This window comes from Sinocyclocheilus grahami, unplaced genomic scaffold (assembly GCF_001515645.1).
Source record: "Sinocyclocheilus grahami isolate Dianchi unplaced genomic scaffold, SAMN03320097.WGS_v1.1 scaffold437.1, whole genome shotgun sequence".
NCBI classification, from domain to species: Eukaryota; Metazoa; Chordata; class Actinopteri; order Cypriniformes; family Cyprinidae; genus Sinocyclocheilus; species Sinocyclocheilus grahami.
The window spans coordinates 372,346-391,105 of record NW_015505616.1 but is presented as its reverse complement, the minus strand read 5'-3'; the positions used below and the strand labels follow the sequence as shown (position 1 = coordinate 391,105).

At 35.5% G+C, this 18,760-nt stretch overlaps 1 protein-coding gene across 1 annotated transcript in view; it reads right to left on the bottom strand.

The window, feature by feature from the left end:
* Nucleotides 1–14,674, bottom strand: part of LOC107551919 (phospholipid phosphatase-related protein type 5-like) — a 62,780-nt gene extending 48,106 nt beyond the window's left edge. Inside the window, exons 1-2 of the mRNA XM_016233699.1 lie at nucleotides 14,658–14,674; nucleotides 6,297–6,405 (exon numbers count right to left, since the gene is read on the bottom strand). Coding sequence (XP_016089185.1) covers nucleotides 6,297–6,374 — 78 coding nt within the window. The 5' untranslated portion in view covers nucleotides 6,375–6,405; nucleotides 14,658–14,674. The remainder of the gene's footprint in view (nucleotides 1–6,296; nucleotides 6,406–14,657) is intronic.
* Nucleotides 14,675–18,760: the final 4,086 nt, after the last annotated feature.

Here is an 18,760-nt window from a genome sequence, read left to right as displayed (position 1 = left end):
TTTGGAACGACATGGGAGTAAGTGATTAATGAGGAAATTTTCATTTTGGGGTGGAGTATCCCTTTAAACCAGCCTAGGGTGGTTAACCACTAACCCAGTCAGACCAAGCTGGTTATGTCGGTTTTAGATGGGTTTGTGGACCAACTGACCGATTAGCCAAACCAGCTTCAGCTTTGCCAGGCTGGGGAGAAGATAAACTACCTTAAACCACTTAAAACCAGCAAAATCTCATGCAGAATTAAACATTTTGTTGTTTTCAGCAGGGTGATATTGCAACCATTTTCTAACCCACTAATTGTGAGTCAAAGAAGTCTTCCTGACAAATGACAGTAAAAAAAAATATTTTATCTTGAAACAAATTATAAAAAAATTCACAGGAATATTACAGTTTAAGATTCTCACCTAAATAAAAAAATTTGCCAGGGAACTTCCCAACCAGTGGGATAATTGTGCCCTCTGCTGTTCACATACAGTATTTCAAAGGCTGTCCAAAAAATTCTAAATTTAGTTCAAAGATTTTTTTTTCAGACTTACCTGCTAAAGATATATAGATTACTTATATTACATCCAAGAGGCTTTCTTTAATCAGTTAACAGAAAAGAAAAAAACATGATGGTTGTCTTATCAAATAAACCGCTACTTTGCAATTTGTTGAATCATTCAGAGGGTTATATACAGTGTGTTTGTGTGTGTGTGTACAAATGTACAAATCAAATGCTTTTATGCAGAGTGATGGCAAAAAATGCTTTAGCGCCACACAAATAACCGTGGTGAACAGATGGTGGGCATGTTATTCAAAAAGTTATGCGTTTTATTTATAGAAGTACAAATAGAAAAAACTTTGTTCAGAAGTGGATCATTCCTATTACAATTATTCCTCCAGTTCCAAAAACCCCAAAGAGCCACTAGCTGAGAAATAGGCTACCTCTTTTCTTTTGCATGCATTAGGCTTTTTACAATAGCTAAGCAAGCTATACATGATCCTACATTGCACCTGGGGAAATCACACTGCTGTATTGAATGCAAAAATGACTCTGTTTGTAGTGTAGTCTGCATGATATTTGGGTTGTACAACTTGTTGATCGTAATCTATTTTTCTACAGATGAAAATAAAGTGGCAGAGCTACTGAAGGTGTGGGATCATAAAACTCTCACTGAAGCTCATGTAGGATGTTCAATGATGCCCATACGCGGTTCAAATAACTGTTTTGAGATGAATAACAAACTGAGTCTGTAAACCTCAGAGGAAAAAAGTTTGAATAGAACTCTTTTATATGGTTTTATTGTTGTTTGTTTCAGCAAGTTATCAAATGAATGCCGAATTGAGAATTCATACATGCACGTCTACCAATTATTCAGTGAAATAACTGCACGATTGCCCATGTATTTTTGCACGCATGAGAATACATTAGTGAAGGTTTTACTATTACAAAAAGTAGAAAGCAAGAGACTTACTTTAGCACAAAAAAACTAAAAGAAAAAAGTGCTTTTTTTTTGTGCTAACTGCTCAAATTCTACCAGATCTTTTTTTTCTCAGCAACCCAAATGTATTATTCATGGATAGACATTCTTTGATGTCACATATGTAGTTTTTTCCAATAACATTTTCTTCTTTTACATTGTATGAGCATTTAATTAGTTTCTACTGAGCACTTCTGTTTCTCTACTTGGATACATTTTCCAAGTAGATATTTTCTTTAAGTTACATATTTTACAATTATATTTTTCATGCAACACATTGCATTCTTCATCTAATTTGCGTTTGACTTGCGTTTGTGATTGGGCTGCAAAGAACTAAGACAAATTGTGATTAAAGTAATGCTCTTTCCTCTTAGCAAACACTTCCATGTGTTCCTCCCACTTCTGCTGTTCTGTGGAAGTTCAGAATTAGTCTCTTATCTCTGGTTTTATCTAATCTCCAGCAACACACTTGCTGAACGCCAACACGGGAATGAGTTATCTCCTCTGGGGGACATAAGCGGGGACTTCAAAAACTGAACCCTAACAAAACATGTCTAACAGATTACAAGAATGCTGGGTGGTGGCTGCTCATGAGGTGAGCAGCTGGGCAGATAATCCAAAGGTTGCAGGTTCAAATCCCAACTGGAAGATTCATGATTTAGAGAATGTTTCCACTGCACTCGATCAATAATAAAATAATCAATATTAAAAAGTACTGTAAGTTGCTCTGGACGTGTAAGTATTACACTGTAAAACATGATTTTTTTTTGAAGTTGTAAATAAAACAAAGAATAGGTTTTACAAGAAAATGCAAATTCAATTTTTCTACTTGCAAAATTTCATGTTTAATTCAATGTGTGGCTTGCTGTTTCTTTGTGAAATGTACAAGAAATTTCTAAATGAAAATTCTTTCTACACTTTTTTTTGTTAGAATAACGATGTACTGTACGTTACAACCAGGGCTATTATCGTTAGCTAAAACTAAAACTACTTGAAATAAACTTAACCTATTACAAAAAAATACTGTATACATAAAAAAACATTTTTCAAGTAAAAACTAAGTAAAAAAATGAAAACAAAAAAGATAACAATAAAATCTAAATATATATATAAAAAAATTCAAAATATTCTCTTCCCTTCTCCAGGTCAAAAAAACAACAAAAAAACATGACAGACAGAGAGATAAAGCAGGGACCCTTTCATTACATATGAAGGGGTTCATTACATACCTATAAAAGCTTTGCATACAAGTCATTATTTATTTTGGATTCATCATTATTTTGTATATTCTTCACAAATATAGTCTGAGATCAAACAACCAACCCTGCAGTAACGTCACAGACCCTGCATTAGAATACAGTATAAAGCGTTAGCACATTAAGGTCAATATGATCAGTATTGTATACATATGGAATCCAGTTAAACAGGTATGTTAATTGCCATGGGTCAACAGTGAAGTCAATGCAAAGTTGGAAAGTAAATGAACTCTTGAAGAAACCAATCTGTTCAAAATCTGCCATGTTTCAGTGTTCTTATTTTGGATACATGGTAGAAAGCAGTTTAAGCCACACTAAGTGTTCATTGATATAGCTGGTCTGTGCTGAGAGATCCTTGAGCTTTTAATGAGCAGATAACATATGTCCCACAGTGATGAGACGAAGCACGAAATGAAACAGAGCTGGAACTGCATCAAGGAAAGGGGAAAGAAAAATGCCGGAGACAATTTTACCAAATGCAACTGATAATGAGATGCAAATGTAGAACAAAGTATTTTGCGCCACAAGGGAGAGCTGGATTCCAGCAGAGAGCGCTAGTTTGCTATGAAAGCGTGCTGGAGACACTGAGGAGTTTGTACAGGACTGGTTACCACCAACCTCTGGCTGTGCTTGGAATACTAGCTTACTACTTACTGTGCAGTATACACTTTGACAAAGCAGGCATTCCATGAAACATTATTATGCATTATTATCAAATGACCTCCTCATGTTCTAAATGAGAGGTGTCTGGTTATCAACTTAAACGCATAAAAAAAACTTTTGTTTTAACTTCTGATCAAATAATGAGTCAAAATAGAGATTACAGCAGTAATTAAATAACTGTGCTTAGCATGGTTACTACATACTGCAGAAATAATAGAAGCAAAGTTAGTACGCTATTAAAACAGCTTTTGTCCTTTTTTCAGAGGTTGCTAAGTAAATCTGAAATACATAAAAATATATGATAACAAAACTTAAAAAAATGCTAATAAACTGTCCAGCTAACAAAATATGTTCTAAGACTGTTTTGCTAATGTTTCCATATGGAAATGCTATTTCTGAATGTTTTCTGAACATACAAAATGTTTTTCTTGGATACATGAATGTTAAGGGAACATTCCATTGCACCATTTTTCAAACATTATGGGAACATAATTTTCAATGTTCCTGGAATATTCTAAAACAAGTAAGAAACACCCATCTAATGCATTTTAAAAGAAAAACGTTCCATGAATGATGTATAAATAAAAATTTTGCGCTAACATTTTGAGAGCATTATTAAAGACCAGATAACTTTAATGAATATTCTATTAATGGTACTGGAAGAATGTTTGTTCATAATTTTGAGAGAATATTGCCACAGCGTTAGCCAATGTTCTGAGAATGTTCCCTGTTAGCTGGGTGGTTTAAAAAACGATTAGATGGCATGAGAAAAATTTAACAACCATTTCTTTCTCAGAAGTATATACTCACTGTAGAAGTCTGGTCACCTGTAAACAAAACCTCGTTCCTCTGCAGAAACTGTAGAGCAGCCAGCCAATCAGATTAGAACATTTCAAATGTATTTTTTAAATTTAATTTAGTGTGAAGTTTGCAGATGGTCTGTGCATGGACTGTGGGTGGTCTGGGGATGTGCTGGCTGATGCTGAGGCAACAAGAGCTCCAATTTCAAACTATATCACCATGCATTAAGCGTTCCAAGATCAAAAATTGGATGAACAGCATCTGCGAAATGGCAGGTGTTGAGATTATGATAATTTACTATATTTCAAATATTCTTTAAAGCCCATTTCTGCTATTTTCTTCAACCCATTAAATGTATTCTTCAGATCCATCTTTAGGACAGTGGCTCTGAAAAGGTGTGTTATTACCCAAAAATGGATCACAGGTGTGTCCTGAAAACCTTGAACAAAACTATACTACGCAAGATTAAAATAAATACTAATTTCATGTTCACTTGCAGCGAGGATAAACTGGGTTCAGGTTTAGAGCCAGAAACGACTGAAATCCAACAAATGTCAATTTACTCATTCAGTCTACATCATGTTAATAATTTTGCATATTGTTGGGTTAAAAGATAGTCCACGAAAAAAAGAAAATTCTGTCATTCTGAGTATGATGTTCCTAACTAGTATGACATTCTTTCTTCTGTAGAACATAAAAGGAGATCTTTTGAATGTCCAAAATAACAGTGGACCCCCACTAACTTTCATTGCATGGAAAATGCGATGAAATAAATGACCCCAGGGTTAACTATTTCAAGTGTAAAAAGCTCTAAATGTAGAAAGTAATGGAGTTGTGTCACACAAATTTCAAAGTTTCAATTTAATGACTTTTTTTATTTAATAAACTAACAACTTTGGTTCTTAGTTGGGTCATTGCTTGATCTATCTAATGAAGCAAAACCAGTTGAGAACCATTGGACACAAAATTTGGACCCAAATGTGTATTTTGGCAATGTTAATATGTACATCTGGTTACTTTGGAAAGCCTTTGAATTTTGAAGTCCCATCAAATTCCTATGTAAGGCTGATGCAAACGGTTTTGGCTGGAATCTTTGCCTCCGCACTGGGTCTAAAGCGACTGAAGCAATCAGGCGCGGTGTACGCTAACGCTGCTCATTAGCAGGATTAATTAAGAGCGCTTCTGTGGGTATTTGCCTCTGAGACCTAGGAGCCAACAAGGACTCTGGAATAAAGGGATGTGGGAAGAGAACATCAAAGATGAGTAAAGAGGTCATGGACTTATGCCAGCCTGACAGTATACTGTGACTGAGTTCAAAGGATGAAAGTACTGTTCATGCTAATCTTAAGTGACTCATGCGTCGCAGTCAGGTATGCTGTGTGACTCTAATGTGTTCAGTTCTAAAAGTATTTATTAGAGTTGCCAGTCAGGGGAGCAGAGTTTCAGGTACAGTTTAATGTATTTTAGCTCCACAGATTATTGAAAATTGCAGTGCACATCCCAGGTGGAGTGTTATAAAAAAAACAAAAACCTTTCTTACTGAGGAATGTTGAACACTTTTAAAAAGCGTTTTCTGAATTCAGTATTATCATTCAAAGCTGCACACCAAAAACTAAAGAAATTCTGTCATTATTTACTCATCTGCACATCCAGATGTCATTCCAAACCTGTATTCTGTTCATTGTTTCCATGGAATACAAAGCGATAATTTTGACAAACCTTCATGGAGTTACGTACTTGCTGTACTTACTGTAGAATTTACATTTTTGGGTGAACTATTCATTAAATAATCTTTCTTTAAGTATTCCCATGGTGAATTATCATGCCTTTATACAGACACAACCAACTTGGTGAGTTACTATGGTATTTCATAAGCTACAAAGACAAGATAAAATCTCAAAAGAAATGCTGAACAAGATGACCCAAGAGGATGTACTATCCCTTTGAAGACTTTAAAATCTTAAATTCCTTTTAGTTCCACTAAAAGGCAGAGCATAATGTTGTATTGTTGCATAATGTTGTATTGGCAGAGCATGACAAAAAAAAGGTGAATATGAAAACCTATGGAAGGGTGGACTGAGAAGTGAACAACCTTTAATTCAGTGTACAACTCACCTCTACAAACAGGAAGCATGGCACTATATATTTGCTTCTCTTAACTCCTCCCCTCCCCACAATCCTCATTCTGTCCATCTCTTCTGTCTTCAGTATATCAGTCAGAGACCTAGAACAAACACAGGCATGAAACAATCATTTCAATGAGATTATCTCGCTAATACAGTTGGATTGTTCATGTGGACAACATTTTAGATTGAATGCATGTATGTTATCATCTAAAGCGTTGCAGTGATGACATATTTTTGTAGGCCAACCTGTAGGTTCACATCACCCTGGTTCCCTTGATAAAATCCCAAAAGGATTTTTACACTGGCATTTGGATTATCGCAGAAAATAAGCTCTGTGACCAACAAAAGTTTATGATTCTTGCATATTTTTTTTCATAATCTTCACAAATTAGCACAACTTTTATGAATCTTGAAGAATAAATACAAACATGACACAATCACATACCACGTTTGCGCTCTGACAACTCTTTCAGTCTTTACAAACTGTAAAAACACTTTCTTTGAAAGTTTGTGTTACAATAGTTTGCAAGAGCTTGATTATAAAGACAGCTGCGTGCACATGCTGCATGCAAAAAGAAAGAAAAACAAACAGCACGATATGTGTAGTCCAATTAAAAAACAAATGACTCCAATGAATTGGTTATTAATGAATCGTTCTAAAAGATTTACTGAAATCCCACCAATAAACCAAAAATGTATTCTCTCTTTATCTCTGTACCTCAATGTCACTTCTTTGTTCATGGTTATCCTGACTTTTATATCGGTCATGCAATGATCATGATATGACTACTCAATGTAATAATATGACAAGAAAGAACAACAAAAATTGTTAACTTACAGTGAACAAAAGTGTTTTCCCACCTCATTTTTCATTTTAACTTTTAATGAGTCTCAAGATTAATTATAGGCCTAGGTCCTACCATGAAAAAGTTTTGAACTTCCTGTTTTCAAACACTGCAAAACTGGTAAAATATACAACAAAAAGTGTAAAAAAAACAAAAATGTGTGCTGTCAGCTCACAGGTAGCATGCACTTTTTAAACTTAAGCTGAAATTCTAACAGATGCAAACAAGTTTCAAATGGTTTACACATAAATATTTTATCGTCTTAGAAATATGTTAAATTAACATAAAGACAAGACATTAAAAAATAAAGATATGTATAAATGTACATATTATTGCAGCTATTCCATAAGCAATGTCACCATGACATGAGATTATCCATAAAACTATTATGCATTTACAATAATTCTTCCATCACCAGCTCTGTCTTCAAACTGGAATCCTGTCTAGCAGTGCAGCATCAAGAACATTATCAGCACAGCAACTGCCTGTTTCATTTGCAGCAGGGACTCGCAGAAAAAGAAAACCAAATTCCCTCTGTGCTGAACAGAAGATGAGTTTTAGGATGAGGGGCTAAAATTTGAGATTAGAAATCCTAGTTCAGCACTTCAGAATTCTCTCGTTTTATGTATAGGTCACAAGCACATGCTCACATACATGTCACCCCCAACAAAGAATGCATTAATAAAGAGACCAACAATATGAATCTAAGCGCTCTTCTAAAACTCTGTAATGATCAAGATCACTTTTATGTTTTCTCCACTATTGTTACATAATGAGGGGGAGAGAGATGAATAAAGACAGATGAATAAAACATGAGGTTTCATTTCTGTCTTTAGCGATGTGTTCCTCAGGCCCAGCAGCAAACACAACACCACAAACATCTTGTAGCTGTCAACATCTACACAGAGCCATTAAAATTCATCGTCTGAAAATGCTGAGGTTTGAGTTGAAAAAGGACAAAAGTGATTTTTATGCACCAATTATGATGCAATAACTTAGGTCTGCAACTCTACCAAGTTAAAATAAGGTATTTGTGCTCCTTACTGGTGCTGTAAAGTTTTTAACGATTTCATAAACACAGTCTACACTTTGTACAAAAAAAGAAAGCTTCCAGCTAACAACTCATTGTTACCAGGGATCTTTTGCTTGTCAAAACGTTCCCTGAACACACCTTTTGAGATTATTTTTTGGTCAGCCAAGAGATTCTCAAATTTCTGTGTTGGACAAAGCTGGTTTATTTTGGTTTGGTGCTGGACTGGCAATGTGTTCTCATTAATAACTTTTTCACTATTCTCTTTAACAATTCTTTTTCTCATTTCTTGCATCTATGTTCTAGTCTGCACTTCTCTAAACAACCTTGGAACTCTATATTGTGGTACTTGTAATGCTTATGTCGGTTTGGATAAAATAATCTGCTAAATTAATATTTAAACATTAAAGTCATTGTTGTCAAATCGGGTACAACCCAACTGAGGCACGGCAGGGGAAGATTATCAGTGAATAAAACATTTTGTCCTGTTCTTCACACAAAACTATCACAGACTAATGACACTATGAGCTTTTAACACGGGTTTTAAAGGGACAGTTCACCCAAAAATTCTGTTATCATTTACTCACCCTCATGTTATTTCAACCTCCTAACTGATGTGTGAATAAAAGCCTAAATTAAATCTGTTCATCATATAAAGCGAGCAAGTCTCTTCAGAAAATTTAGACTAAACTTCTCAATTCATATGGTTTAGTTTAATGATCTCTTTATGAACTTTTTTCTTCCTTTTTCAATGCCTTTTTTAACGATTCATGGCGAGAGAAAGTTAAAATTAGAATAAGATGTTTAAGATTTTTTGGAAAAAACTTAAAACGTATGAACTTTTTGAAGCATCAAAGTGGTAGTTGCGCAGAGTGTCAATGGAGGGACACAAATCTCTCAGATTTCATTAAAAATATCTTCATTTGTGTTCCGAAGATGAACGAAGGTCTCACAGATTTGGAATGACATGAGGGTGAGTAAATGATGACAGATTTTTTGGGTGAACTATCCCTTTAAAGATATTCAGAATTCAAAAACAAGAACTTTATGGCAAAAAAATATGGTAGCAACAATTTATGTTCAGATTAAACTTATATTTATGGTACTAAACCTTATATTTCCTTAACCAAAATAATGTTAATATACTAAATATACCAAAAATACATACCAATAATGTTAATCGACATAATACATATATAATATTAATAACCATCTTTAAAGTTCATCACAAGTAGCAAATACTTGCAAGTAGTAAATACAAATATATAGATGGTGCAGTGTCACGACACTAAAATAATTGTTCTTTTTCACTTCCAAAAACTGTACATTTCCTGTAAAATTACATTGTACGGTAAACAGTTTTTCACCATACTGTAGGCTATATAGTTAAGGGAAATACCATTAACAGGTTTTTACCATAGCATTTACATTACATTACTTTAACAGGTAAAACGATGGGCTAAGGGCTAATCGTAACTGGGCTAAATCAAACAACAATTTCAAACACTTCTGCCATGTTCTCATGTCTAAAATTCTGTTTGAAGCCTTGCACTGAGAAGCTGCTGAAGTGACAGCGGCTCTAATGCATTATAGTTTTGTCCTGAGGACCAGCTGTATCTGGATAATCCTTTATTCCTAAAAGCTTGATTTGGTTGAGTAGGTGTAATGACTTTATACTGTTGAAACTCTTGAAAGTGAACCATCAAAACCTCAGTTTTTAAATGAGTGCTTTTGAGCGCTGCTCTTACAATTAACAATACATTGACAGACCACTGACATGCATCAGAAACTCTCGCACTACACTGAAAAGTGGGGCGCTGCATTTACAGCAAACACACAGCACAGGAAAAATGAGCACAGGTGTACGTTCTTAAGAAATCCATCTTCAAAGGGAAGTCTAAGGCACCCCGATACGTCTATCCTCTGAGCTCTTTAAAACATACACTCTTAGCAACTGAGAGAAGGAAAGACAAATTCAGGTCACTGCTAAGGAGTATTAGAAGCAAGGAGAGCACAAGGGACAGGAAGGACAGCATGGCAAGAGCCTTTAGCTCACATTGTATCTCGAAAACTAGCTTAATTTACAACACTGTTCCAGAACACTTCAACCCAAATATTCAGATGTGTGCAGCACATTTTATGGAAGACTGTCTACTGATCCTGGTAGAGTAGATTACAGGGGTGTAACATTTCTGTCACACGCTTGAGGTATTCGGCCAATCATAACCCACTGGATAACTGGCCAATCACAGCACACTTTGCTTTTCAGACCGATGAGTTTTGTAATAATCTACGTGTTTCAGAAAGGCGGAGCATAGAGGAGAAACAATAATGTACAGTATGTGGAAAATAATGTGTTTTTTTAACCTTAAACCACATAAACACATTTCATTACACCAAATACACAAAATAATGTTATTTTTTAGCAACATCATATAACCCCTTTAAAACCTGACCTTGATCAACAATTTTAAAACATTAACCTTTTTTAGACTCTGGCCACTAGAATTACTAGTTTTGAAGAATATCTAATTCGTTGACACTGATTGGTTGATGGAAGCACAAGAACGCACACGTCCCAAATCCCACACTGGTGACTGTCCTAAGCTGTGACGTGAATGGAAGCAGATAAATATAAGGCCATTTCACGCTTTTAAGAGCACTTCAAAAAATAGGGCATTGATAAAACATGATTTACTTGTCAGAATGCATGGTTACTTTTGAATGGCTGCCAATGGTGGAAGATGCCATTTGTTCCTATAATGGTGGGAGTAGTTAAGCTGTATCTACCAGTAGAGGCTAACTGAACCATGCTAATCAGCAAAAAAAAAAAAAAAACTTGGGTTTGCTGACATCAGGTTGGCTAGCAAGTCTTTGGAGGACAGCATTTTGGATACGGAAGTTAGCAAAACGATTGAAATAGTTTATATTGTACACTTTTAAGCCATTTGCACCAATAGATCTGAATCAAATAAATAATAAAAGAAACATTCTGTCACTAAAAATAGCTTTTTACAATATACTACAGTAAATCCTAAAGCATCATCTTTTTAAACTTTGATTGAGATAAAATGTTGGATAAAAAATAGATGATTCTGTTTTTTAAAAAACCAAGCAAAGCCCAGAAAAAGGTTAGCATGCATTTTGCAGTTCTAACCCAAATATACAATGTGAAAAAACAGTGCTTGTAACGCAAGTTATTTAGCAACAGACAACCAATCATAAATTACCTCATTAAATATTCATGCACTTTGTACAGCCTCTGAAACTTTCACACACTATTTAGATGTTCAGCATCTGAGGAAAGCAGATAAAAATATCAAAAAGTGATGACAAAAAGTTTTTTCCTTCTATGTTTTATTTTTGTCTTTTTGTTTTTGGTAATATGATTTAAAAGACAACCAGAGCGGATTTAAATGGAAGGCTGTTTCTGCCACTGAATAAGAATAAAACCAGGTAATTGTGACTTTTTATATTGCAATTCTGACTTTTTGCAAGTTATAAAGTCAGAATTGCGTGATAGAAACTCGCAATTCTGAGAAATAAAGTCGTAATTCTGGGAAAAAAAAGTCAGAACTGCAAGATATAAACTCGCAATTTTAAGATTATATATTTTTTTACTTCTGAATTGGACTTTATTACTCGCAACTGCGAGTTTATATCTGAGAGAACAAGTCAGAATTACAAGAAAACTGAGTCTCACAATTCTGACTTTCTCACAATTGCGAGTTTATATCCTGCAATTCTGACTTTATCATTTGTAACTGCAAGTTTATATCACACAATTCTGAGGAAAAAAGTCAGAATTTGCAAGTTTATATCTCACAATTCGTACTTTATTTCTCACAGTTGCAAATTGATGTCTAAACTATATAAAAAGGCAGAATTGTTAGATAAAAAAGTCATAATTACCTCGTTTTATTTTTTATTCAGTGGTGGAAATGAACTTAGGATTCATAGGATTTATGTCTGGTTACCAGCATGAAATTCATTCTATATGTAATTGTCTCCATGCTTCATAACTATTAACTAGCAAGCTATTTTGCCAATCAGCTTAAAAAAATTAAAAACCTGGCTTCACAGTGGGAAACAAGGAATAAGATAACAAGATTATTTAACACAGGGCTAAGAAAGTGAACCCTAAGTGAATAATTCCAAGTGTAAAACAGCCTATTGTCCATCCTACTGTGTGAAAATAGTGCGATATTTGTTAACCAAATGCCGTAACTGTCTAAACCAGAAAAACATGCTTATCAGATCATTTGCAAGGGATTTGCTGCTATCTTTCAGCTCTGTTGCATTTCAAACAACAGCAGCGGACTCAAAGACAGGAAAAATGGCCCTTGTACAACCAGTATGATCTGAAGTTAGAGAATGAATATGACAGTGCTCAGATGTTTCATGCTCTCTGTGTACACACAGAAAAGAGGGCATGTGGGTCTCTGTGTGTTGCTCGCAGTGCAGAAATCTTCAGTACCAACTGCTGACTGTCTGCTTTATCCTCTGCGTGACGGCCAAGACACATCCGCACACTCTGATTTAATTGCTTAATCCACATGATCTCGGGTATGGCTTTTGACTTGCAGGATTAAGTCTGGTCCACATTGATTGTAGCTTATTCTGGCCAAGAACCACCTACATAGACAGGAAAAGGCCACTTGACTGCTGGGAAAGCTACCTATTAGAATTTGTTGTTTTCATGTACCATTTAGGGGCAAGTTTAAAAGCAATTATATTAAAATAGTTTAATTTAATAGTGTAATTTTTAAACAGACCAAAATGTGGCACACAGTTTTATAAAATGTTTAACAAAATGGAACTGACGTCGCAGATCATGGCCTTCGAATGATAAAAGTTACAATTCTTCATTATACATTGATAATAAGAAGAAATGTTTATTGAGCACCAAATCATCATATTCAGGATTATTTAATACTGAATACTGGAATAATGGCTGCTGAAAATTCAGCTTTGACATCACAGGAATGAATTACATTTTAAAATATACAGTATACAAATGGAAAACAGATATTGTATTATTTTAATATAGATATTTTGCTTTTTACTGTAATTTGATCAAATAAATGCAGACTTGGTGAGTATAAAAGACTTCTTTTAATAACATTTTACTTAAAATGTTACAAATTTTTTCTCACAACAGTCATCACTGTAGCAGGCGTTTAACTTTATCACCAGTAGTGCATGCTTGGGAAGATTTGCTTTGAGGTCAAGCTAACAAAGTTAATGAAATCATGAATTTGAAACCAAATGGGATCCTGCTCCCTTTACACATCTATTGACACAGAGCTGCAGTTTTACCTCCTGCCCAACATGCACTGTATATTTTCTAGTGGTGCACAAAATCATTTATGCATTTGGTTAACGCTTTAATCCAAAGCGACTTGCATTGCATTTAAGGTACACATTTTATCAGTCCATGCTTTCCTTGGGATTTGAACCCATGACCTTGGCATTGCTGGCAACATGCTCTGTTGTTTGAGCTACATGGTAACAATTTATAAAGTGTGAGTTCTTTAAGTTTACAAATAATTACAATTTTGAAAGTTTAGTTTGATTCTTTATACCCGATAGGCTACATTGAAGGACACTTGTTTTTGGATTGTGCTTGTCAGTTTTAACTGCAACATGGATCAGACGGTCAGCGAACAAACTGTGGGCGAGACGTGGGTGTGTCGTCTGAGGCTGACACTCAAATTTAGTGGATGAAGCATACTGATTATGATTACATTAGGGCTTCAGGTTTACACACACACACACACACACACAGTGAGCTTATGCAGTTCTAACAGGCAGTATTCATCATTGCATACTGCAGGTCCTAACAAAACAGTGCAAGTATACAATTGCCAAAGTAATACCTGCCCTAAAACACAATTGTAGCTGTAAACATATATTTACCTGAGTACTTAATCTCTAGCACACTTTTAAAAAATAAAGGTTCCAAAAGGGGGGTTTGGCAGCAATGCCATTCAAGAACCATTCTTTCTTTTAGTGTGAAGAACATTTTAATAATCTAAAGAACCTTTTCTACTGTAAAGAACCTTCAATCAAAAGTTTACATGGATGTTAAAGGTTCTTCATGAAACCATAGATGTCAATAAAGGACCTTTATTATTAAGCATATACACTTACACTACCAAACAAACTAATACAAAAAAGCACACCATGCACTCCAGTTGCAAAAGTTTACATTTACATCACTGTCACTTTTGTTTAGAGAAAAAGACAAAGTCTTTCTGTGCGGCACACAGTGCCACTGCACTACGACTCCCTGATGTGGGTCAGACCCTGAACAGTTTCTCCCTGCAGCAGCCTTGATCTAGTACTGCCTCTGTTGCCTTCGCATTCAAAAGCATTGAATCCATTACAGCCAGCTTATTGTGCCACCCAAATGCCTGCCCACAGCCCACATTCACCATTACAAACACATCAGCGAGAGTGAGAGAGTGCTTACCTCTAATGGTTGTAGCAGTGATGGAAGTAAAGGTGCTATATTACATTGCTGGACGTGAAGACAAGTGCTTTTGGAAGTGTGTGAATGAAACAGCAGCACCTGCTTAACACAGCTCTCTGAATGTAAACGGCTGTCTCTTCACCAGAGGCATACTGCCACACTTCTCTCTCTCTTTTCTCTCCTCCTCTCACTCTGTTTTTCTCTCTCGACACACACACATTGCCAGTTGCATCAGTGCCACCCCTCTCCACATTAAGAGATGTAATGTGAATAAGCTGGACGGATATCCCAGCGTTCAAGAGCAAAGATCAAGCTAATTCATTAAGAGTCTATTATAGAATAAAGGTCTGAGAGGGAATTATAGATGAAATGGAGCAAAAAACAGTAGGAGGAAAAAGCAAACAAAGGATGCTGGGACAAACTGAAAAGAAGAAGATTTTATGGCTGTAATTTTCACAAGAAATAAAAAACAATCATGAATAAAAATAACAGTGCTTCAGGTGATAAGATCTAAATGAACTGGTTTACACTACAAAAATATTTTAATGGTCAGATCAGGTAAAAATATCTCATTAAAGTACAGAATTTTAAAGTTGCTAATTATGATAGAGTTAAAAAATATCAGTATCACAAGTATTAACATATTAATCAACCAAATCTTTGTGACTTTATGCATTATAAAGCATCAGATAAATAGATTATTTACTGATTTTTAGACCGTCACAGTCTGAAGAACTTATAAAAGTATAGGATCTTTGACCTAAATACAAATTGATGTATGATATTTAATGTGTTTGCATGTGCTGTGGGTGTATTAAGTAGCTGGATAATTAAAAGATAAAACAGAAAAGCTGTGAATAAATGCATGTGAATAATAAAAGACCGAGAGAGGGAGGGGACTATGATCAACCCACTGCTTTTAGTGAGCTAGTTCTGCTGCATGACATTGTTGAAAAATATCACAAGGTCTACATGTAGGGCGGGAGGTAGATTTGCAGTTCCCATGGAAACTCGGGCACCATGCCTCACGAGAGAGACGTTCCCTTGCACTCTTTAACATCGATGGATCCCTTGGACGATCTATGCAAAAATTGCAATGTTTCGGGTCAGCAGCAGCCAAGCTAATCAAAGCAAAGCAATGCTTTAAAAATGCATGAATAGAATGTGTTAAGCAAATTCATTTAAATCTGAACTATCAATGTAAAATCTCAGCCGAACAACAAAACTTAAACTGTACAAAGACAAAACATTTGGTCATTACATTACAAACTCTGAAAAAAGTGTGTAATTTCTGAGCCATTTGTGGCACCGAAGGAAATTAGAAATCACTGTTTTCAAACAGGTTTCCTGAACTCTCTCCCTAGCAGCCATTGGTTGGACAAACAGAAAGTTCCGCCCCAAACTCAAGATTGAGCCAACATCGCTGTATCAAGCTGATGGAAAACAGCATCTACAAATGACTTGTTTATAAGTCTCTCTGTATATTTATCTCAGATAGAAGGTATTTTAATACGTAATCTTTGAGCTATTCAGAACACAACCACAGACAGACATGACCAATGAGCTAGAGGGTTACTGCAAGAAGCCTTATCATCATTGATGTGCTTGAGCAAGGAACTTAAAGGGATAGTTCACCCAAAAAGGAAAATTCTGTCATTAATTACTCACCCTCATGTCGTTCCAAACCCGTAAGACCTCTGGTCATTTTTGATAGAATCTGAGAGCTCTCTGACCCTCCCATAGACAGCAAGGGTCCTTACACGATGAAGGTCCAGAAACGTAGCAAGGAGATCAGTAAAATAATCCATGTGACATCAGGGGTTCAACCGTGATTTTACAACGCTACGAGAATACTTTATGTGTGCAAAAGAAAAAGAAAAAAAAAACCTTTATTCAACAATTCGTCTCCTCCGCGTTACCCAAGCGCCATTTTGGAGAGTATCCACTGAACTCAAAGAGTGTATGCTGTTTTGTGTCAGCTGCGGCACGCAGATACGCTGTTTATGTCATTTACGCTTTGATTTGAACGAAAACAACGTATCCGCGTGCCGCAGCTGACACAAAACAGCATACACTGTTTGCGTTCAGTGGATACTCTCCAAAATGGCGCTAGGGAGGAGACGAATTGTTGAATAAAGTCGTTATTTTTTTTCTTTTACGCACATAATGTATTCTTGTAGCTTTGTAAAATCACGGTTGAACCCCTGATGTCACATGGATTATTTTACCAATCTCCTTGCTTCGTTTCTAGACCTTGATCGTGTAAAGACCCTTGCTGTCTATGGGGGGGACAGAGAGCTCTCAGATTCTATCAAAAATATCTTAATTTGTGTTCTGAAGATGAACGGAGGTTTTTATGGGTTTGGAACGACATGAGGTTGAGTAATTAATGACAGAATTTTCCTTTTTGGGTGAACTATCCCTTTAAGTTCCTTGCTCAAGCACATCAATGATGATAAGGCTTCTTGCAGTAACCCTCTAGCTCATTGGTCATGTCTGTCTGTGGTTGTGTTCTGAATAGCTCGGATTTTTGGGTGAACTATCCCTTTAACCCTAGGAAGCTATAGGCCATCATAGCAATTAATGTGTCGTACGTTACTTTAGATCAAAACTATGTGCTATGACAACTAAATGTGAAAGTGAAAGCTGGTACTATAACAACAAACATAATGTGCAAAACCTTAATAATATGCTCTGTCTAAAACCTAGTGATTTTCATCATATGCCAAAATCAAAAAGTCTGTCATCATTTACTCACTATACATGTTGTTCCAAACATGCATGTCTTTCTTTCTTCTACAGGACACATGATGTAGGAAGATATTTTGAAGAACTGTTTTTGTTCATACAACGAAACACTGGACCCCACTCACTTTCATTATGTTTACATGCACTAATTTTCATCAATATGAATGAATCCACACCGATTTTTTGAAAATTTATCTGAAACATAAACTCTGCAATCTGATTCCCATATTCATTTACATGTTGCATGTGTTCTAAAAAAACAAAAAAAGCTCATGTGCAGTGCTCAGTGGCTGTGTTCAGAACCAGAGAAAGTCACCATAATAATGCCATCGGAGTATAATCGTTGTTTTGCCTTGATGACGTATCTAACAAAAAGCTGACATGTATGTTAAGAGAGCTTTTTTTTAATTATTATTAAGTAAATATTCAGTCGCCTCCACTGACTAGTTTGTATGACAAAAACATTTGTAATCATATGCATCATGCATGTATGCAAGGTACTTTTGAATCTGATTAAGAAAATAGTCAGATTCATGTGTTTATACGCAACACTTTTTTCTATTGATTGGATTACATTAGGTCTTCACCACCCCTTTCAATTTTATCGAAATTTACAGATTGAACTCAATTGGACATTGCGGTGTTTACACATAGGCTTTTTTAGTCAGATTATAGTGTCAATCCAACTACGAACAGATTATTATAGCTACTGTACGGACAAAAAAAAGTCTTGTTCCACAGAAGAAAGTAAGGTTTGGAGCAACATGAGCGTAAGGATGACTATTGACTATAAGGTTAACTATTTCTTAAAGATACCTCCTTTTGGCCCATGTGTACCCAATAAATAAATACAGTGTTGTTAATATTTCATTCAATATTAAAAAGAATTCATAAATTGGTCAGATGTAAATAAAATGGGATTATCTTATAATTGTAGTGTTTTTTTTTAAATGTGTGTGTGTTATAGAATGACACTATTAGTTTAGCGACACGCTAACAGCAATTTTTTTAAATGAAAATTGAGCCCATGTAGAGCACTCTTTTTGTGGTGTGTTGAGTTGCTGCCTATGTAGAGTGTTCCAAATCAGCCATTTATGAGGTTCCGTGATGGTTAGGATGCTGCCTTAAGGCACAAGTGCATCAGCTGTTTATTCGCAGCTACATCTTGCATGATACACATGACGTAAAATTTGCTATCAATTATTATTATTATCTCTTGCTTTGTGTTTATACAACTTCTAGCCTCAAGCACATTTGCGCATCTGAACTCGTCTTTGCACATGTCCCTGGAATTTACTGCACTAATGGACAGTTCAATTATGTAGCAACAAGAAAAAAAAAGGAAAATGCTAATA